The sequence below is a fragment of the Ostrea edulis genome, chromosome 6, assembly GCF_947568905.1.
Source record: "Ostrea edulis chromosome 6, xbOstEdul1.1, whole genome shotgun sequence".
NCBI lineage: Eukaryota > Metazoa > Mollusca > Bivalvia > Ostreida > Ostreidae > Ostrea > Ostrea edulis.
This window is the reverse complement of record NC_079169.1, coordinates 73340894-73364330: the sequence shown is the minus strand read 5'-3', so window position 1 is coordinate 73364330 and position 23437 is coordinate 73340894. Positions and strand designations below refer to the sequence as shown.

Genomic DNA, 23437 nt, shown 5'->3' with positions numbered 1-23437 from the left:
TTATCCATAGATAGATGCATGCACAGAAAGCATTTCCTTTCAATAGAGATTAATAAATATCAGCAGTATTTACCCTCTATCTTGTTTACCGGCTATCAGTAGGGTACCTTTATTGTGGTCCATTAGTATAAACAGTACTTACAGTAAATATTAGGGTATGTACATGGTATCTTTATGTTGGTATTAATTATAGTTGGTCATCAATTGAAACTTTCCAGGATATTGTCAATAAAACTGGATCTTGATTTATTGCACTACAAATGCATAATTTTTCTTTATGTCATCTAGTCTATATTATTACACTGGTAATATTTGTTTGATAATCCTGAAAGATGACAAAGACTGCAGTTTGTACTATTGTCATTAATAAGATCTTAAAGACGGCAGTTCATTGCTTAAAAACTAACAGTGAATAAAAATTGCATGGGCAGAGGCTATATATATGTATATAAAGGCATAAATCTCTCTAAATCTCTCTCTCTCTCTCAATATCTCAATAGATATGTATACATTATTATACATTTATTACTCATGAGGGGAGATAAACTTGTGAAGGAGAGTGTCTCCATAGTCGCAAAGGTGATGAATATAATGAATGACATTTTTTGTAGTTAAAATAGGCTTATAGGTAAATAGTGAACTGGTTACTCAGTGTGGAGAAATACAGATATGTGATGAAAAAGAATGTGGAAATTAAGCTATAGAATATAAAGTATCATATAAATGTACATGTACCATACTCACCCCAATAAATGTCCTCAGTGTTATAAAAAAAACCCAGAAAGTATGTCTCTAAGAGTGTTCATCTAAATTTGGCAATTTTGTACGTGATTGTGTAGACAGGTTTTGAAGTAAAGCAAAATATATGCATGTTTGCCACCAGATTTTTTCACACAGGAAAAGCAATTCAATAAATCTAACAATTGCCCCATTCTAAAAAAATGTTGTAGTGCGTAGGTTGCTTTTTTTTTTTAAAGACAATTATTACAGGGATTGGCAAGGACACAGCATTATTTCTTAGATTTCTTTTTGTGTGGTTTGTCATTGATTTTCAATCAACTTTAATGTCCTATTATATATTGACATAAAATTTCACATTTCTTTGTTTTACTGAATGTTGGTATAAATATTGAAGATATTGATAGAGTACAACTCATATTTTGTTCATTGAAACTTCACTTTTTTTTTCATAACAAAATTTTAAATAAATTGTTGATAGGAATTAAATGGTACTACATGTACTTTGAGTGATTAAACATGTAGAATTCATTTTTAATTAAAACTATATACCGTATTGATAGATTTTGAAAAGTCGATAATTTAAAATAGAAATTATCAGGATTCATTGAAATGAATTCATTGTCAAGATGAACTAATCTAGAAATAAATTAAAAGAAATATTTCAAGAACAGCTCTGTATGGAATGCCATGAGTATCTTTATGATTCGTGAATTGCCAAATGTATATACACTGATTGCAAAGAGATCAATTTCCTCTGTATACAATGAATGGATTATAAACACAGTATGTGTATGTATTTAAAGTGAATTATGTCTGCTTTGCTTGTTCAATTTAGGCAATTTGAGGCTTATACCTGCAAAATAAACATGCAGTAAATGTCAACATCGTAAATTTCTCATGAGATATATACTAGGTGTACATGCACTCCAGTGACAGTACAGAGGTCGGAAACCAGCAAGAGAATGAGTCGGCTATTTTCATTGGTTAACATACTTTGTGTACATTGTATCTTGTATCGTTATGAAGCACTTTACAAATTTTGGGATGCAGAAACTTCAAATACTTCCTGTATAACTTTTGTGTACCTCTCAAATGATATCAAAAGTTATTACTTTTTGTTTGACTATGTCTCTCTTTTGTGTATACATACAGATAGTTTTTGTTGTTTGAAGAAAAAAATTAAGCTTTCTCTCAGAAAAAAAAGAATTATAACTCCTAACTTTATATATGTTGAATATTTTACATAAAATACACATTGTAGAGGAATTGACAGAATAGCCGACTAGACTTGTGGTTGATTGACAAGGGCTATACTAATGAATCAGACATGATATCATGAGATTTACACAACTATAAATTAAAAATTTGTAATTATTACAGGTGTTTCAGATGAGTAAAGAAAAAAGCCTTAAAATTGCTTACCGGTAACCACATATGATATATATACTAGTATTCTTTTCCATATATTCAACTTGAGACCCCAATACATAGTTACATGAATATATAAAATATTAGTCCATTGGCTGAAGGCCTGAGAACTGATATCTACTAAGGATTGATATGTCACCAGTAATGAAAAGGCTATTATTATTATTTAGTAAAATGTAGTTCACATAAAGGCTCAAACTAGTTTATGAAGGCAAAAAGTTTTCTGTAAAAGGTGTATCACATACAAATTGCACTGTTTAAATACAAATCTGTAACCATATGATACACATCCATAACAACTAGGCACATTATGGATATTGTGACATCACTAATATCACACAGCATAAACCTGTCTAAGTACATTTATGTACTAGAAGACAGAAAATGCATTTTTAGTCTTGAGTTGAGGAACAGAAGTCGATAGCCTGGCTGATTCAAGACAAGGTGTGATTTTAAGTATACTATAGCATGACACCCCCCCCCCCCTTCCCTACCCCCCGGCTGATTCAAGACAAGGAATGATCCTAAGTATACTATAGCAGGACCCACCCCACCCCAATACCAAATAATAATGTGGAGTTTGTTCCCTGAAATAGTATCTTTATGTGGTGAGAAAGACAATTGATACTTTTGTGTTAATTGCCATTGCCATCAACTCGACGAGTTAAAATTTTATTTTATTTTTTTAAATATAGATTTTTTACAGTGAAACCCTCTAGTCTCCTGAAAGTAGTGTTTCATAAATCTTATATTTCCTCATTATATCCCCTTCACCAAAGGTGGGGTGGAGGTTATACTGGAGTAGCTCCATGTCCGTCCGTCGGCATGAGGTCAAGGTCAGCGTTCTGTCCTCACTTTATAGCCACACAAACCAGACTTGTTCAGGTAACTCATCAGACATCTTGGTATCCTTCTTCCAACTCCTGGTCCGAATTCTGCATCTGGTTTTAGTTACATTGTGTGCTTTAGTGACCCTGGTTAAGGATAACATTTAGATTTGTTCTTACTTTAAGGCAAGTGGCAATACCGACTGTAATTTTCTCACTTTTTGGGATACTTCTTTTAATTTGTATTTTAAATGCTGCCTCAGACCTAGAAATTGTGCCTCAATGAAAATGATGAAGATTAAATTAGCATTGGTCTTTTTCCTGTCTGTTACAAGTGATGTATCAGCAAAACTTGCCTTTGGCCACAGGTGCTCTGTTTAATGCATTTTATGTCCATTACCTTCTTATTGTAAGATTAATTAACACAGTTGTCTTTTGAGTAAAAGGTGTGTCAAGTAATTTAGAATATTTCTAGGACATAAAAATGGGTATTATAAAATTTATTATGAGCAATATATAATTTTATAAGATGTGTATCATAGATTTACATGGCTGCATCAGAGGTCATTTAAAAAAAGTAATATTGAATATATATTTACATTTCCAGTGCTTTTGCTTTTGATATCTTTACATATTGTAATGGTTGTCATTTCCTCATGAATGCCCGGGAGTTGTAAACAATGCTCATGTGGATCTTGATAAAGATGGTTTATCTATTTTAATGACTGGGAATAGTGACAGACATTAGAATAGAATGTAAATGTAAGAAATAAATTTTTCTTAGATATTCCCAGTTTTTGGATGTGCCCTGCAGCAAGTATTAGGTCTGCTTGGATGGCTCTACTTCATTTAGGTTTTAGTCAATACTCATCAATACTTTGTTCAAAAGTTCATTATCAGTGTGAATTTTTCACTGTTCTTATGGGAAAATATTCATTAATTGCTATGGAGTAGGAATGTTTTGAAGGAAGAAAAAAAACCCTCCGACCTGGATATTTCAAATTGATATATGTGCAGATTAAGATTAGGTCTTACACTTCCTGAAATTTATTGATTGTGTATCTTTATGTAACTTGCCACCGTTATTATTTCATTATATGTATTGATATTGTATGACAAGTTAACACCGGTTTTATATTGTTATATGTATTGATATTGTATGACAAGTTAACACCGGTATTATATTGTTATATGTATTGATATTGTATGACAAGTTAACACCGGTTTTATATTGTTATATGTATTGATATTGTATGACAAGTTAACACCGGTATTATATTGTTATATGTATTGATATTGTATGACAAGTTAACACCGGTGTTATATCATTATATGTATTGATATTGTATGACAAGTTAACACCGGTGTTATATCATTATATGTATTGATATTGTATGACAAGTTAACACCGGTGTTATATCATTATATGTATTGATATTGTATGACAAGTTAACACCGGTGTTATATCATTATATGTATTGATATTGTATGACAAGTTAACACCGGTGTTATATCGCTATATGTATTATATTGTATGACAAGTTAACACCGGTGTTATATCATTACATGTATTGATATAGTATGACAAGTTAACACCAGTGTTATATTGCTACATGTATTGATATTGTATGACAAGTTAACACCAGTGTTATATTGTTATATGTATTGATATTGTATGACAAGTTAACACCGGTGTTATATCATTATATGTATTGATATTGTATGACAAGTTAACACCGGTGTTATATCGCTATATGTATTATATTGTATGACAAGTTAACACCGGTGTTATATCATTATATGTATTGATATTGTATGACAAGTTAACACCGGTGTTATATCGCTATATGTATTATATTGTATGACAAGTTAACACAAATTGGCATTACAGATGAATAGAATTACAGTAAAACTTAGGTATTATTTCGTAAATGTAATTACTGTAACTGGGAACTTGCGTGTTATTTATAAATGTAATTGCCAAGCAGAATGGAAACTTATGTATGATATTCATAAATGTAAATGTCTTAGGTTTAACACAGTCATGGCACGAGCGGGGTTCGAACTCACAACCTCCAGGTTTAAAGCAAACTCTCTACCACTGAGCTACTGCGACCAGTCAGCTGGTGTCTTATGTAATTGTTATAAATGTAATTACAATAACAGAATGAAAACTCGTGTAATGATTATGAGTGTGTTTACCACAACAGAAGATATGCAATATTTACACATATCTAGGTAACACACTGGATAATGTATAGTCGCTTTTTCAGTACAATTGTGATACTAAGCAACAAAGTGCTCTTATAAATGTATATAACTACATTATGACCCCTTTGAATATAAACAGTGAGAGTACACAGATAATGTTTATATGAATGCTCTAGATATATGGATAGAACACGGTCACCAATATTTCAATATACTTGTGTGTACATTATCTATGAAGACAGGGGGAAAAAAGCTGATACATATTGATAGAATTATGTTTAATGTGTATTAAGGATAGGTATACTGGATACTTTTTATGTACATTTCAGAGACAGTTTCGTTTTTTTCAATTCCAGCTTAGGTTTTTGATAGCAAGTCTAAGAGAGGGATTTATAAGACCATGCAGATAAGTTATATGTGTTTTAAGTTCACTACAGTATTGATGGTTTCATCCGGTAGTTCAGTAATCAATATGGCCCATATGAAGAATTAAAAGTGTTTGATGTGACAATTATGAACTGAAAATGAATGTCAATTATTAAAATATGTTTTGCTGTTCCATTAAAAACATTTATGTTTGAACATGTTCTTGAGGGAAATGGTTGTATACAAATTAAGTCATATTCATTTTATGTAAACATTCAAGAGATTTTCTTATGACGGATCTGATGAAAAACTTGAGTAAGGGGATCTCTTTTTAGCTCACCTGAGCTGAAAGCTCAAGTGAGCTTTTCTGATCGCCTGTTGTACGTCGTCCATCTGTCTGTCCTTTTCACATTTTCAACTTCTTCTCCAGAACCACTGGGCCAATTTCAACCAAACTTGAAAAAAGCATTCTTAGGTGAAGGGGATTCAAGTGTTTTCAAATGAAGGGCAACACCCTTCTTCAAGGGGAGATAATAGCGAAATAGCAAAAATACACTGATAAATTTTAAAAAGTCTTCTTCTCCACAACCAAATGACCAATTCCAATGAAACTTTGGACAAAGCATCCCTAGGTGAAGGGTATTTAAAATTGTTCTAATGAAGGGCCATATGGTCCTTTCAAAGGGGAGATATCACAAAATTGCAAAAAATAGGTTGGATTATTTAAATCTTCACAAAAACCACTGGGCCAGACAAGTTGAATTCTACATGAAAGCTTCCTAACATAATGCAGATTCAAGTTTGTTAGAATCATGGTCCATGGGGTTAAGATGGGTTTACAATAGAGGATCAAAGTTTTACATGTGAATATATAGGGATCTTTTAAAATCTTCTTCTCAAGAACCACTGGGCCAGAAAAGTTGAAATTTTCATTAAAGCTTCCTGGCATAGTGCAGATTCAAGTTTGTTAAAATCATGGCCCCCAGGGATAGGGTGGGGCCACAGTTGGGGATCAAAGTTTTATATGCTGATATATGTGGGAAATATCTTTAAAAATATCTCTTGATCTATTCAAGCTAGGACTTTCATATTTTTTATTTACCTTCCTTACAGCAAGACCTTTCATGTGATCCAGTTGTGTGTGATATTGTGACCATGACCTGAAAGTTTGACCTACTTTTAATAAAAATCTGACCTATTCAATATGTCCTGAACTATCTAATGTAAACCTTTCATATCTTGTATATAAATGTCTTATGGCAAGACCTTTCATTTCGTATAATGTTCTTTGACGTTGTGACCTTAAACTTGGAGTTGGACCTACTTTTAAGAAAATATAACCTATTAGTATATCAGGAACTATTTTAGGTAGGGCTTTCATATTTTGTATAGAGAGTGCACACAATTGTGTTTGGTCTTTTGATCTTGGAGTTTGACCTATTTTAAGAGATTCCTGACCTATATAATATCTCCTGAACTATGTATGTGAGAGCTTTTAAATTTTGTATATAAATTCTTCATGGCATGACCTTGTTATACTTTGGTGTTGACCTTGAACAATGACAGGTCCTAAGGTGGCTCAGGTGAGCGATGTGGCCCATGGACCTCTTGTTTGGTTATGTAACTGTACAGGGATATATAAGTGGTTATGAGTAAACTTAACACAGGATGCAAGCATGTCTAAGATTCTGAATATTTGAAAGAATATTTTTAATCTGAATCCCCTAGATAAAAAGCCGAGGGTTCATTTGATGTTGTTATACATACATGTAGATTTCTCACAATCTTGCTATTTCCTTGTTCATCATTAGAATAATACAATTTGTCCTTTTGCTGTAGGGTATAGGAGAGGCTCGAATGATTCCCAACAACCGTGTATTTCATCATTGAATGTAATCTAGCTGTCTCTGTTGCTGTAGGGTATTAAATAGAGGTTTTGTTTTTTGGCTGTAGGATATAGGAGAGGGTTGGTGGGAAGCTAAGAATGAATCTGGACAGCAAGGACTCATTCCAGAGTCTTATGTACAGGTAACGTGAGTTATAATCTTAATAATGTATAATATTTATAAGATCAGTACATGGCCACTATTTTGTTATAACATTCATAGTGTTTCATTCTGACGAAGTCTTCATTACACTACATGTGTATGACTGCATACTAGTGTAAGTTAGAGAGTTCATTTTACAATCAATAAAAGTCAGCATTATATTCAGCTGTTGGAGCCCCCCGAACCCTCTTTTCCTCCACCCCCACCCCCTTCAGCGCCCAATGATGACTGGAATACGCCACAAGGAGGGGGTGGTAATTGGAACAGCCATACCACGGACAGCTGGGACCACCAACCCCCTGCCCCAGACTACACAAACCACAACAGTGGCTACAACAATCAAGGGTTCCATGCAGGAGGGATACAGCAACAGGCCAGTGAGGAAACATGGGACGATGACTGGGATGATGATAATGAAGATAACTCATCTAACAGTACCACCAACACAAGCCAGGTAATGGCCATGGTGAATGATAAACGATAATGCTGTATGTAAATATTGAAAGTTGATAATGCTTAATGCATCACATATATTTTTACTTCATTAAAGCAGTTCAAACCAGAGGTAGCTTTAATACACATTCACATCAAGTGACTAACAGGTGCTGGACTTTTTACACAGTAGAAATCTAAAATCATAATATGGATAAAAAGTTTAGAAAAGTATGTAAATGGCTTTTGTAGAATTGGTATTTGAAAAATGTAGTGTATGTAGTCTGTTCAAAGGGTGACATTTCCAGTCAAACACACATGTATTGTAGTCCCTGATAACACCAGAGTTTTAGCCACAATTCTGTGATTGACATGTATTGATTATAACACAACTTACACAAGTCACATATTACTACTAGCCAACTGAGACCAAGCCTGAGGGTCAGGGCACAGCACCGACAGAACAGGTAGATCACTTGTCTATACCACCTCAAGTCTGCAAACTACAGCACCACACCAGGCTTTTCTATCAAAATGAAATCAATTCTTCTAACCGGATAAAAATGTCAATACTTGCATACACAAAATAACAGTATAATTGTATGCACAGAGACGTTAACTCAAGTACTTCATTGTAACAAACAACTTGACAGTGTTTTATAAACATGTTAACACACTGCATGTACAAGGAGAGCAGATTTACACATTCCTCTGTCATTTCAAATGAATTTAGACGTCTTCATCCTTCAGATAAAAGCTCGGGTAGAATAACACATGTCACTACAAGGTTAACACTCTGTACATCTATCCACACTTTGCATCACTCCTGTGATAACATCTCCAGTCTTTACTTAATGGCACTGCTATAATTAAACACATCATGTCAGTCTGCACAGCTTGCATCCCAAAATCTCAATGTCTAACTAGGTACAATTCCTTTGTGTATGAATTTGAAAGATTGTTAAGTCCCTCCATGGTATGGCTAATTTATAAGTAGTTTTATTTCTTTCTCTGATACACACCGTGAGCAGGATTATCTAGAGGTAAGGTGTGCACCGTTTGGAAAAGGGACTGAATTCAGCAATGTTGCATGCCATCAGAGACGTATATAATAGAGATAAGCAACTCCTATAGCGGCATTTTTACCGCTATATATAAGATATATGACGGTCCCACCTACAAATTGTTAATTCCTATTTATTGGTTTGATGAATTTAATGCAGATTGAAGTTTATTTCACTCCTATCATAAATTGGAATCGAATGTAAGAAGTTTTGAAATGACTTGATTATCAACATGATCAACATTACAATGTATACTATTAACAGAAAAGTAGGCAAATTGTAACTACATGTATTTGCTGAAATCTTGCAGAGTTTGAGTCATGTGTCACTTTTTGAAACTTCACTTTCATTTTACTGTTAAGTGAAACATCTTCTAAAAATAATAATGTCTCTTGAATGTTTTAGAAATAAGATTTGGATGGTTTGAACTTGATATCTTTCATTATGGAAGATGTAATAAGCAATTTAAATCAGTGCATGCATTTTTACCGAAAAACAGGGAAACGCGAGATAGTACGAGACTTGGAGAAGTTGCTAATCTCTGTTATATATGTCTCTGATGCCGTCAACCAAAGTCAAATATGCTGCAGTGTTAAAATACTAATAATTTATACATAATGGAGGGTTGCTTCTTGACCAGTAATTGCATGAGTTTGGGAAGAGGGACATTTACAGTAGTGGGTTTTTTGCTGTGTTTTACTGTCTATGCATGTACAAAATTAACGTATCTCATATGTCTATAATATTTGCAGTTTAATTATGGTCTCTTCAAAAATGAAAATCTTTTTAGAATTGCTTTATTTACAGAAAAAAACTTGGAGGAAGTTGGTAGCAATGCTTTTCTGTTGACATAAAAATTGTAGCATGCTTGGTGTGACTGCAGGATACTGTGATGTGAAGCATTTATTTTAATTTGTTATTTTGTCAGGATCAACTACCAGGTTCTGGAAATTTTGGATTATCTGCCCCTAAAAGAGAAAGAAAACAATTGTCTCCAAATTCAGATGTGTCCAAGTATGGCACAGTCAAGAAAAGTTTTAACAGGTGTGCAAATAAATCACAAACTAGTGGACAGTTTGAAAATAGAAGAAATTCTTGATGAAAAATTAGAAATATGACAATTTATTTTTTCATAATGTTGAAATTTATAACTTGCACAGATCACATGTAGAAATTAAACAACTTTTGGTGTTAATCTTAAAGCTCTGATGTTTTGTACGAGATGTGTTTTATCATTTACCAATAGAATGGTTTTGTTGACAGATTTTCAACCTTTGCCAAGACGGGAGGTGATGCCTTTTTGATGGGAACGGTATCAGCCAATGTGTCAGAGAGTGATCTCATCAAAATCATAGTAGGTCAAATATATCTAATTCAATTTCCTGTATTTAATCATATACCTGAAGGGTGGGTTTAAACAGGTTTCACCGTGTACAAACCATTTTTATGAAAGGAGATTTTCATTGTGTCATGCAGCATAATACCCCAATCATCTTACTATTTTCACAATTTTTGTTGGAAAAAAAACCCCTTTATACATACAGTACATTTGTAATCAGTTTGTAAGTGATAGACATTGTATGTAAATTTACTATATTGTAGGATACAGTGGAGGGTCCAGCATGGAACTACCCCTCACAGCCATACACATGTTCAGTCAAATCCCCTAAAAAGGAGAGCAAGCTAAAGGGACTGAAGAGTTATATAGCCTATCAGCTCACACCTTCTGTAAGTCAACGATTGACCATTGATTAATATACATGTAGCCTATCAGCTCACACCTTCTATAAGTTAATGATTGGATGTTGATTTATATACATGTAGCCTATCAGCTCACACCTTCTATAAGTCAATGATTGGATGTTGATTTATATACATGTAGCCTATCAGCTCACACCTTCTGTAAGTCAACGATTGACTGTTGATTTATATAGTCTATCAACTCACCACTCCTATAAATCATTGATTGATTGTGTATTAAAACCTCGCACCAAAGGCACAGGAGCAACACAGTAACATCAGTGACTGTCTTTCCACAGTTTTTTGTGAACTATTCCAGTATTTTTGAACCTGCAGTATTGATAATTAGTGTTTGAATGGACAATAGCATTGGAAAACATCCATGTGCATTGATGTGATGAGGTCAAAGGTCAGGAGAAAATAGCTTTGGGATTATATGAGATGAGAACTTGAAAATTGTTCAACCCACAGAATTTATATATGATACAAGTAATTGAAGTTATCAGGAAAAGAATTGTCACTAGGTGGTCACATTGAAATTTAATTTAGAAATCAGCTTGCATTGAACCTGGTGGACTTAGTCATTTTAAATTGCATCCATCTTTTTGTAATGGAATGGCAATTTGAAGTACATAAAAGAAAAAAATGTCCATGTGGTTTAAAAATTGATGAAAATATGTTATATATTGCAGTTCAGTAACATCCAGGTCAGTCGAAGATACAAACATTTCGACTGGTTACATGAGCGTCTGGAAGCAAAGTTCTCCTGTGTTCCTATTTCCCCCTTACCAGACAAAGCCATTTCAGGTTGGTATCCCGCGTGTAAGGTCAGAGTAAATACTCTGCATGACAAAACATGATTGCATTCATATTATTCAATAAAACTTGTGTATGTCTAGTAGTACATGTCTATTATGTATTCACATACATGTGTATTTATATAAATGTCCTACTACTGTAGTTGAGGCTTCAGTGTGGATTATTATGAATCATTGTTGATAGTTTCAGTAATCTGGATATTTTTTTCACTCTTGTGAGAATTCATTGCAGTAAGCTTTGGCACCATTTCCACTCAGGGGGTAAAAGGAGGTTCGTAGCTGCTTGGCTATTCATTGTATCAAGTGGATTATTACCGAATTACCCCCACTGCCACTACCACACACACACCCACATAAACACACGTCATCCATTTTAAGGCCTACCCTTTACATTTACATGTACCATTTCTTTCCAGAGTATCTGTGCTTTAAACATATATTGTGAATTGCTTATATTTCGCATTACTTTATTTCTGCGATCATTCAAGGTTGGTAACTATGTATGTTCATTGCATTTTTCCACGCTGGTTGCAACCATTATGCACATTGACACCCATACAATGCACACAATTAGAGAATGGAATTATGTCATTGCAGTAGTGCTAGAAACTTAACATGTAAAGTTTATGATCAAAGAAAATGTCCCCCAATATTTACATGTAAAAATTTAGAAATAAATTTTTTGGAATTTCAGCCAAAAATCCATCTAAAGGTACTGTTCTTGGGATTTGTGAATCTAAGGGTTTTCTTCGAGTTGGTGACAAAGAATTGCATGATGAAAACTAATTGAGTTGTTTGATAAGTAGGATTTTACTAAAATGATAGTACTTGTGTAAGGGTTGTAATTAATATCCATGACTCTTCAATTGCTTGTAGTGGAGAGTGGGTACTTGAATAGCTTTGTAGAGACTTGTATATGTACTAAACTAACGTTAGCATCGCAGATAGCTTAAATCTAACATGATATACTATATATTACTTACATAGGAAACATAAGACTACAAATACATGTATAAGCAAATCAGAATGACATTAAAACAATTTAAATAGGATGATAGTAAGCTAAATTTAGAGTCCTTTATATATGAGCAAATTAAGGGAGTATGTGACTCAGTCAAACTTCATGTAGAAAGTGGATTATAAGTCTGTAGAAAACTTTTTAAAAGTGTCAGAATTTTTATTTTATATAAATTCTACAATGCCAAAGCCCAACACTTCCGATATATTACAATACACTGTACATACAATTTTGGAAGGATTATATTTTTTCCCATCAAGAGATTTTCAGATGAAATCTGCTGAAATTTCTTTTTACATATGCTTTTTAATAGTCATTCATTTTTCCCCATCATTGATATCATACATGTACATTGTAGACATTCAATGTTACTTAATAAATGAAAAATATTAATAATTTGAATAAGGATATATATTCTATAGGGAGAAATTATTTACGGTGTTATAGTCGACATGGATTTCATAGAACTGCAAATTAAAAAAAAAAAAACCCATCAATTTCTATTTAAGAAAATTTTGGTAATATTATATTCTTTAACTTCTAGACATTAATTTTGCATTTGATATTAAACTTGTCCAATAAAAAGGTTGGTATTTCATTTTGTAATTTTATTGCCCAGTTACTGCAGAACAGATTAAGGTCTCAATTATGTTTTAACTCATCGAATTATTCATGCAAGCTACATTAAAATTCATCAATATGTAACCAAAAGAATTGAGCACTGATGGTGATATCAAATTAGTGTGACAATTTCTGCTATCAATGTTTATATGAAACTCGATTGTAGACAAACAACATGTATATTGTTCATGTACATGTATGTGTTTTTTCACATATGGTTTGGAATCTTCTTGATTCCGAGTTTGTGTCCTGTAGAAACATCTTCCAACAGGAGATCATCATCTCTCTGATTTTGTCAGAAATCAATCAGAAAAAGTAATTTTCTTCAATGAAAAAAGTAAATGTACCTGTGAATAAGCATTGCTATCAATTACATTTACAATGTAAACAATACTTTTGATATTGCAAAAATCCATGCAATTGTCAAACGGTATGCATTTAATCTGTTACAATGTGTAGATAATATGTGATCCAAATGAAGCCATGAACAGCTTATTTGCAGTGTAAAATAACAAGCATAGATAAACATGTATAAAAAGAAATAACAAAAATGCAGGGTGCAAAGGGATGTACATGTATGATCGAGAAAAAAAAATTCTACACTGTTTCTGTGAATTTAAGAAACTGAATGGGTGCACAAAGAAATAATAGCAAAATTCACAACCCATGAATTTAATTTCCTACACCAGTATAGTAACAGTAGGCAAGTACTAATGAATAATCTAGGTAATCACATTAACATTCAGTTTCCCTTACAAATGATAGGCACATCTTTCTATTTCAATGAGTTTACATTTTCTTTGTGATTGTTAAATTTCTGGATATGGCAGTTTGAAATAAATCAATATAAAGCTTAAAATAAAAAAAATGAATAAAATAAAATTGGGAAAAAAGTATGTTACTCAATTTAGATTTTTTAAATATTTTCGCCAGAATGATAGTTTGTTTTTAGAATTTAATATATTTACTGTATTTCCTCTCCAGAACCACTTTATCCTTTTCATCCAATTTGGTTGAAATTTAACATGATGTTAGCTGTAAGAAATCAGATTTTGATGATCACAGATTAAATTACAAATCCATGCAAATACATAAGCGAAATTTATATGCACAGAAATTAGTTATAATTGTAATAAGGTTTTGTGTATCCACAACTTTCACTAAATGACATCTCTGGTGTTTATAGCTGCTGTTTTAACTTGCTTTCAGATTGAATCTCCTTATCAGAAATGTATGATTTAGTAGAGTGTTTATTCTAGACTACATTTTGATTGGTTTTTGTCTTTCATACACTTTGTATAATATTCATTAATCATAAGATCTATCACTGTATGTTGGAATTGAGTCCTGTTTGGAGAGAATGTATCAGAATTCTTTTAAATGTATTATTAGATACATATTTTTATCAACAGGTCGATATGAGGATGATTTTGTGTCTGAGCGGATGAGACAGCTACAGCTGTGGGTTGATAGAATTGTCCGACACCCTGTCATCTCCCAATCAGAGGTCTTCAATCACTTTCTCACCTGTACAGACGAAAAGGTACACAACTCTGTGATAGCATTTTATGTTGTAGTGAGTGTTTAGTTGAATGCTTTGGGGACTAAATAGAATAAATCACTTTACATTCATGAAAACTTGGATTTTTAAATAATTTGTGAGCTTAACACAAAAATGAAGTTCTCATGAATAATGTTTAGTGTTGAACAAATTTGACATTTGTGAAAATCTTGTCTCTCTGATACATTTTTATAAAACACCATGGCAGAAATGAAGGGTTGCTTAATATAAATAATTCATAGTGTATAGTTCTGTCCTAGTGAGGGAATTTTGGAAGAAATGTACTCCATCGAAAGTTTGTTGTTTTGTAGTTCTCTGCACCGTTTTCAGCGCTTAAATTAATGATATTTGATACACAAAGCAACTATTTTCATCACTGATATCAACAAACATGGACAATGACTTACAGATTGAACGCAGCATATAACAGGGCAATGTTCACAGAAGCACAACTGCAACAACAAATAAACTTTCTTATTAGGCTTAACAGTTCAAACCAGTCCTCTGTATTTATACTTCATATCCCATATCATTGGTTGGCATTGTTAGATTGTAGTTCAACTAGATTTTAATACATATAGAGTATTAATATCATATTCATTGAACATGCTCCCATATCATTGGCTGGCATTGTCAGATTGTAGTTCAACTAGATTTTAATACATATAGAGTATTAATATCATATTCATTGAACATGCTCCCATATCATTGGCTGGCATTGTTAGATTGTAGTTCAACTAGATTTTAATACATATAAAGTATTAATATCATATTCATTGAACATGCTCCCATATCATTGGCTGGCATTGTCAGATTGTAGTTCAACTAGATTTTAATATATGTAGAGTATTAATATCATAAAATTCATTGAACATGCTTTTTATTTGAATTTGGCAAATTAATGAAGAAACTTACATTTTCTATATTGGCATTTTTTTTTCAGGGTCTTGCTGTAAGTTTTCAATAATGGTACAACAAGTATACACTTTAACGTAGGCTAACTGGGAATTGTTTATCATTTTATTGATAATAGATTCTATGTGTAGATTGTATGAGGAATTATCTTTTGAAAAAGAACCAAAAAGTTCAAGTGATTCAGTTGAAAAGAAACTGCACCATAATGCTGAATTTATCTTGAAAAAACTGAAAGGGTGAAAGTGTACAGTAAATTGATTGAACACCCAGTTTGCTTACCTACATCCTGTACATGAGAGAAGAGAATGTGATGATGAACTAGCATTAACATTTACAAATGTACACTTGCCTTATTTACATTTATAAAACTGTAATCCATGTCCACTTTCTTGAAAATTCTTAGATAACAAAATTGCATGTCATCTTGTTTCTTTCTTTATTCTTTGCCAGTAAAGTATTTTTTTTTTTTTTATTAAGATCATAATTATTTTGCATATAGCACCTTTTTCACTTGTATAAAATGTATGCATATATTTTTCAGGATGAACTATTTCATTTTTTAAATGCATTATGGAGGAATGCAATAATTAAAAGATTTACATGTTATGAATATTTGTTTTGAAATTAAAAATTTATATATGCACAGCTCAGTGCTGAGAAACTGTCAGACATCAGAGGTGTCACCCTGTGTACCTTCAGTTGGTTTACAGTATTTTTGTATTGGTATTTTATGAATTGATTTTTGTAGAAATGGAAGGCTGGTAAAAGGAAAGCAGAGAAAGATGAATACCAGGGAGGGAAGTTCTTCCTGACCCTACAGACCCCACCCTCCTCTTTAGACATGAGGGACGTGTACGTATATCTTCAGACAATGAGTTAATATGTAGATGTGTCTTAGAAATAAAGTACATGTATACACCAAGAAAAGGCGATGTAGTGGTTGCAAAGCAATGGTCATACTTCTACAATGTCTTCGTTACAGAAAAATGGCATAAAAACTTGTAAATGTTCTGGGTTTATTTACACTGAATGATTCACATTTCATTATAACTGACAGTTTTACAGAAGAATAGAGACATTCAGTTCACTCACAAAACCTTTATTTCCATCTATTCATCCATCTGTCTGTGTGTCTCTGACTTGCGGTAGAATTTTGTAATGGAGAGACATTGGATGCTCATATTTGGTACAAATGTTCCATATTCCAAGGTTACTTGTCATGTTCCTAAATCAAGGTCATTGGAAAAGGCCAAGGTCACTAACAAAAATGTTCAAAATTTTTGTCCTGGTCATAAGTTTGTAAAGGAGAGACATCAGAACCTCATACATGGCACAAAGTTTGCTTATGACTTGAATGTGTCATTATTGTGTTCGAAGACCATTGGGACAAAGTTAAGAAAACTGGGAGAAAAGGGATTAAGGATAAGCCCCACTTGATGTGGAAGGTATCTTCGCTCGCCAAGGGTTTTCAATCCACTCTGCTCCTCATCTTCGCTAGCCAAGGGTTTTCAATCCACTCTGCTCCTCATCTTTGCTAGCCTTGGGTGGCGAAGATGGACCAAAAATCCTTGACTAGTGAAGAGGTTTGGAAGGATGTCTTACTTGAACTTCTCTAGTTTGAAATTTGGAAATGTTGATAGATACCATTCTATGCAGCTAGATTGGGTCAGAATTTGACATAATTCAAAGTAGGCAGCAGTCTTGATGAATCTTTATACTTCATATAGGAGACTCTAGCATCTTCTATACACCCATGTGTGTATACCTTGAGGGCAGTGAACTGAATATTTCAAAGACATTACTTTTGTGACCAAATATCAACATAACTTACATTTGAACATTATTCATGTTTACTTAATTTAAGAAGTCCTGATCTCTTTATTGAATACCTACACCAGATTAACAGAGATAAATTGTGAAGTAGATTGACAATATTGTATTGTATACAGGGTTGTTTTTGCCCCATTTTGAATTTACCCAGACACCATTGTGTTTTAAAGAGGTATAGCGCTTTTGCTGATGAAAAGGCCAACTCAGAAATCTAAAAGGAAAACACCGGTTTCTAATAATAGACTGGCATGTTATTTTTAAATATTAGGCCAACATTTTTAATGTTTCGTTAACCAAGATAAATAACTGCTGCAGTTTAGCATTACTGACATTTCTATGAGTCGTTCTTTAATCAATAAACCACGTTTCTATGTGGAATAATGAACAGTACAATATTTGCAAAGGTGCATCCATATCACACAATAGCCCTTTTACATATGGCATTTATACTTAGCTCACTGTCTTTTTCTGACATGGCTGCAGCACCTTTAATAGATTTCATCAGTTCAATTGCCTTTGGTTGATAATTCGAGTGTATTAGCTTTGGCTAAATATCATACGACAGTTGCTACACGAGTTTTTATGTTTACTTTCGAGAAGTCAAACTGTATAACAGTTCGTTTCCTCCCATGACCTATTTTTACTTATTACATGCTGTGAATTTGTGCCCCTTTTCTTGCAGTATTTGTTTAACTTTTCGTCGGCCACATTGCGGTTTGAAAATCCTGTGCACACAGGAATATGCTAGTGTAAACAAACAGAACCACAGTGATCTCGAAATAAATTTCTTTTAAGTCATAACTTGCAAATATTGGAAGTTATTTATGATAAAAATGACTAATATTTGTTATAGTATACCCCCCTCCCCTCAAGAAAACGACCCCTCAAAATATTAAAAGCAAAAAAAAAAAAAAAAAGAATGGGAAAATATTGGACTTGAACTCTGAATGTATGCTTTAAATGTAAGGTTACTGAACACCTAAACCACTAGGCCACCCAGGCATGTAAGTTTAAAGGTTTAACGTTTGACAGACTGCTAAATCTCAAGGTAAATTTTGAGAACGATTTTTGTCATATTTTTGCCATTTTCAACAAGAGGGCCACCTTAAACCAAATTTCTTCAAATGGACTTATGCACAGCCATACTCAAGTAAAACAATTTCAGTGTTTTATTTCTGGTTTAGGGTGGCGTGGCCTTTTGCAACAGTTTGCAATTTTTTAGGTCCATTACGTTACATCTACTATATACTCTATATAATCACGGTGATGTTTATGCTCATCAAATAAAGATACTATCAACATATCGATATCTTTATTGAGTAATTTGGGTAAACACAAGTATAAACTAATATTGTATAGCAAAATATTTGAAAAAAATGATATTCAAGAAAAAAGTATTTATGTTGGTGAAATTGCATACCAAGTGCACTATACTTCTTTGCCCAGACACCATTGTGTTTAAAGAGAGATACTGGTAAGAGAGAAAACAGTTTTACTCAGTCTTAAATTTGCCCACTGACAAATAGGGCAAAGGGGCCGAAAATAAAATGGGGCGAATAAGTCCCTGTATACAGTCGTTTAAGCAGTAGTTTATGTGCAGACTCAATGGGAAAATAAAATGGGGCGAATAAGTCCCTGTATACAGTCGTTTAAGCAGTAGTTTATGTGCAGACTCAATGGGAAAACTTTTGATGAATGAGTAATATATCATTGCTGTTGTGTTGGCATTGTTTGTAGGTACAGATCTACTTATCTTCTGATGATTTTCTATTATAGGGAGAAAAGAATGGAAATATTTTGTAAATTTGTGAAAAATATGGATGACAACGTCCGGAACATGTTGCAAATAGGCTATGACAGTAGGAAGAAACATTTGGGCCGTGAGTAGATATATTAAATCTATTTCTATTGAGGTGGTGAAAATATTATGTATTTTAGATGAAAATTTCCCCTCTATGAAATGCCCTTACTGAAGTTTTGCCTTTTCAGCCAATCCACCCAATCTGTCTGTCTGTCTGTCTGTGTGTCTGCAAATTTAAGCTTGGGTCATAAATTTCAACCTGTACAAGATAAAGACTTCATATGCATTTGGTGAACTTAAAGGTCTAAGTCACAACTAAGTAGCTGATAAAGGTTAAAGTCATGTTTTAAGGGCAAGGTCAATTTTTTCTCAACTGAACTTTGCCAAAGTTTAGTGAATAGCATTTCACAAAGTTAACACATCTTGTTTCAAATTTTCTTCCCAAGAGAGTGAGAAATCAAATGAGTATTGGGGTAACAGTACATGATATAGTTATACATGTATAATAAAAATTGCCAATCTCTTGTATTGTGGTTTATACAGACTACTCTTGGATTACAAATTTAAAACATTCAGAGTTTCTTGAATTTTATTTTATTGTAATTGGTTGTCGTCCATCATCGTGCTTTAACAATTCAACATTTTAAACTTCTTCTTGATAACTACCAGTCCAGTTCTTTTCAAATTTGGTATGAAGCATCTTTTGGACAAGGGGGACATAAATTGTAAATTTCAGAACTCTTGCACTCCTGGGGCCCTAGGGGCAGGGCAAAAACTGCCTAAAATTGACAAATTTTCAAAAATCTTTTTCTCATGAACCGCACATATGTAAGAAAAACTAAATGCATAGTGATGTAGAACAGGAAGGCCTCTACCAAGATTGTAATTTTCATGATCCCTGGGGTAAGAGTTCTGACCCCAGGGTGGGGCCAAACTTAGTATATAGTGTTTATGTTTAAAACACTTGAATAACATCTCCTTTAGTGCTATTGATACTAAATTGAAACTGAATAGATATTTAGAAAGAGCAGGTAGTCCTTTACCAAAATTGTAAATTTGATGATCCCAGTGGTAGGGGTTTTGGTATTAGTGTGGGGCCAAAGTGGTCAGTTATTAGGTGTGTGAACAATAGAAATTTTTAAGTTCTTGATAACTATCATTCCAATTCTTTTCAAATTTGGTATGAAGCAACTTTGGGACAAGGGGGATATAAATTGTAAATTTCAGGACTCCTGCACCCCTGGAGCCCTAGGGGTGGAGCAAAAACTGCCCAAAATTTACCAATTTTCAAAAACTTCATCTCTGGAACCACACGTGTAATAAAAAAAAAATGAATGCATAGTGATGTAGAGCAGGAAGGCCTCAACCAAAATTGTAAATTTCATGATCCTTGGGTAGGGGTTCTGACCCCAGGGCGGGGACAAACTTGGTATTAGGTATTTATGTGTAAAATACTTCAATAACATCTTCTTTAGTGCTATTGATACTAAATTGAAACTAAATGGATATTCAGAAAGAGCAGGTAGTCCTTTACCAAAATTGTAAATTTGATGATCCCTGTGGTAGGGGTACGTTCTGACTCCAAGGTGGGGCCAAACTTAGTATACAGTATTTATTTGTAAGTTTGCTAATACTGTATAAAATCTAAATGTATACTTTGGAATAGCAGAAAAGGATGTACAAAAAATGGTGAATTTCACAACCCAGGGTTTGGACTCTTGGATGGGTCCAAATTAGTCATATCTTTTAATGTTTTTTTTAATGTTAATACACCTATTATATTATGTAAAGACTTTCATCAGTGTATGCTTTTTTGAGGGCAGTGAAGTTTTAAGAACACATCTTGTTTTATACTCTTGCTGAACATTAGAATTTAGCTTAGATATTCAGAGCAGGAAATTTTTTCTAGATTTCATAGCCCATGGAAGTAGTGATACTTTTTCACTAGTACTCAGGTGACCAATAAAGCCTGTGGGCCTCTTGTTTTATTTACAAAATGTAACTTTGGATGACACAAAGAGCTTGATATTGTTTACATTTCATTCTGGTTGACCGAGTTCCATCCCATTTTTGGCCCTCTAAGTAAAAAAAAAAATATATTTTGAAAATCAATTTCCCAGATTTTTTCACCACAAAGATACTGAGCTGATATTTGGCATGTTTTGTGTAGATACTAGGGTTGCATCCCATAGGTTTCTTGTCATTCAAACACATATGTTTCATATCAAGTTTCATGCCTCACATTTTTCAACAGCTTACAAAAGAGAATTCCAAAAAATTGGTGGGGCATTTAAACAATTGGCTGAGACATTTAACTTGGATTCCGGATCACGTAAGTTTGGAATAGACACAGTGTTTGGCTTTCACACTTCTCTGTGTCTTAAAAGCTGGTTTTTGAAAGCATTATACGTATAGAAGTTTTGTTAAGTCATTCATTTTATTTCATACAGTGTATTGTTAATTTTGTGCTTGTAGGTTCACAGCATTTAACAGGAGCAATTGATTACACAGGTGATACATACAATGAAATTGGAGAGATGTATGAAAAGCAGGTAAGACTTATCCTTTTGATGATAATAGGTTTGATATTCATAGTTCTGTCTGTCATTTTTGTTTCTAATATGCCCCAGAGATGTAAGTATATTAGACCAGGAACATACTCTGTGTGTTTGTCTGTCTGCCTGATTGTCTGTTCCTGATGGGTTTTAACGTGCGAGATTCTTTAAAGTTGTTACATTGGGAGCTGTGTGTTCCATTTAGTTATCGCAAACTCTATGGTGCCAAGAATTTTTTTTTTTGAGATATCCGACGATTAAATTCATGAAGAAAGTGTAGAACTTTGGGACTTGTAACTCACTCAATATATGCACAGTATTTGAGATATCGATGTTCAAGATGCTGAAGTTCAACTGTACATCACTTACATTGCTAAATGCTTGCTAATATTTTAAATATAATACTTACCATGAAAAAGAGCTAAATATCTGCTAAATTGCAGAAAGCCTGCTTTTCATATGCCCGTCTAAGACGGGATGAATTATGGTGTGGCGATTGTGTTCGTCTGTCTGTCCGTCTGTCGTGCTTTGTGTCCAGCTCAAAAATTAAATACTATGAGACCTAGAATCATCACACTATTTCAGCTGATACATCTTTAAACTTGGGTCACTATGACCTTTGATTAAGATGATATGGCCAAATATGACAAAATCCTGTCCAATTCGTAACTGGACAATACTTGGTTTAGAATCATCAAACTTGGTCAATTAGAAGGTGTGTCACACTCTAAATCAAGGTCACTGTGACCTATAATTAAGATGATGTGGCCATATAAATGTATTTTGAGCTCATGTAGATTTGAGTTCTAGAATCAACAAACTTTGTCAATATGTGCATCGGTAGAGAAATGTAAATTGCAGCTTAAAATCAGGTCATTAAAACTTTAATGCTGTAAATTAGAAACAACTATGTTTTAAGGGAGGTAATCCCTACATATGTTAGAAAGTAATGCAGTAACTTATTACATCAAGAAACACACCTTTTTCATAAAATGTAGCTACATAACAATTAATATGAATAATTATTTTGTTTCTAACATTAATGATAAAAATATGTGCAGTATTGAACTCAAATTTGCAAAGACTTAACAAGCACATCACACAACAGATAGGGAATAATGAAAATATGTTTTGAAATATTTCTGTAGTCATTAGAACAATTTAAGAGATACATGTATATTGACAAGTCAATTGCAATGTACAATAGACATGTTACAAGGAAGAATCTTGATTTTACCTGACAGAACTTAAAGCAAAGATATTGATGCTATCTTTGCACCAATTAAGGTGGACATGATTTTGTGTCGTGCACTTTCATCTAATGAATAAACACCTGACAGGCGTATCATGTGCTGTAGTGGTGCGCTTTATTGTCTACATACATGTATCATACATGCTAAATATAATACATTGACAGCAATCTTTAGACTTGGTCAAAGTGAATCATGTATGATCAGTAGA

General features: G+C 33.3%; 1 protein-coding gene across 8 annotated transcripts in view; it reads left to right on the top strand.

The window, feature by feature from the left end:
- Positions 1–23437, top strand: part of LOC125647348 (sorting nexin-33-like) — a 36314-nt gene that overhangs the window by 5313 nt on the left and 7564 nt on the right. For 3 of the 8 annotated variants that reach the window (XM_056140726.1, XM_056140723.1, XM_056140722.1), the window contains exons 3-15: positions 7527–7601; positions 7788–8075; positions 8473–8520; positions 10046–10161; positions 10381–10471; positions 10720–10845; positions 11550–11664; positions 11908–11946; positions 14727–14857; positions 16539–16642; positions 19397–19500; positions 21676–21753; positions 21897–21973. In XM_056140726.1, the coding sequence (XP_055996701.1) occupies positions 7527–7601; positions 7788–8075; positions 8473–8520; positions 10046–10161; positions 10381–10471; positions 10720–10845; positions 11550–11664; positions 11908–11946; positions 14727–14857; positions 16539–16642; positions 19397–19500; positions 21676–21753; positions 21897–21973 (1392 nt within the window). The remainder of the gene's footprint in view (positions 1–7526; positions 7602–7787; positions 8076–8472; positions 8521–10045; positions 10162–10380; positions 10472–10719; positions 10846–11549; positions 11665–11907; positions 11947–14726; positions 14858–16538; positions 16643–19396; positions 19501–21675; positions 21754–21896; positions 21974–23437) is intronic. The other 5 variants (XM_056140728.1, XM_056140725.1, XM_056140729.1 and 2 more) reach the window with 3 other exon arrangements.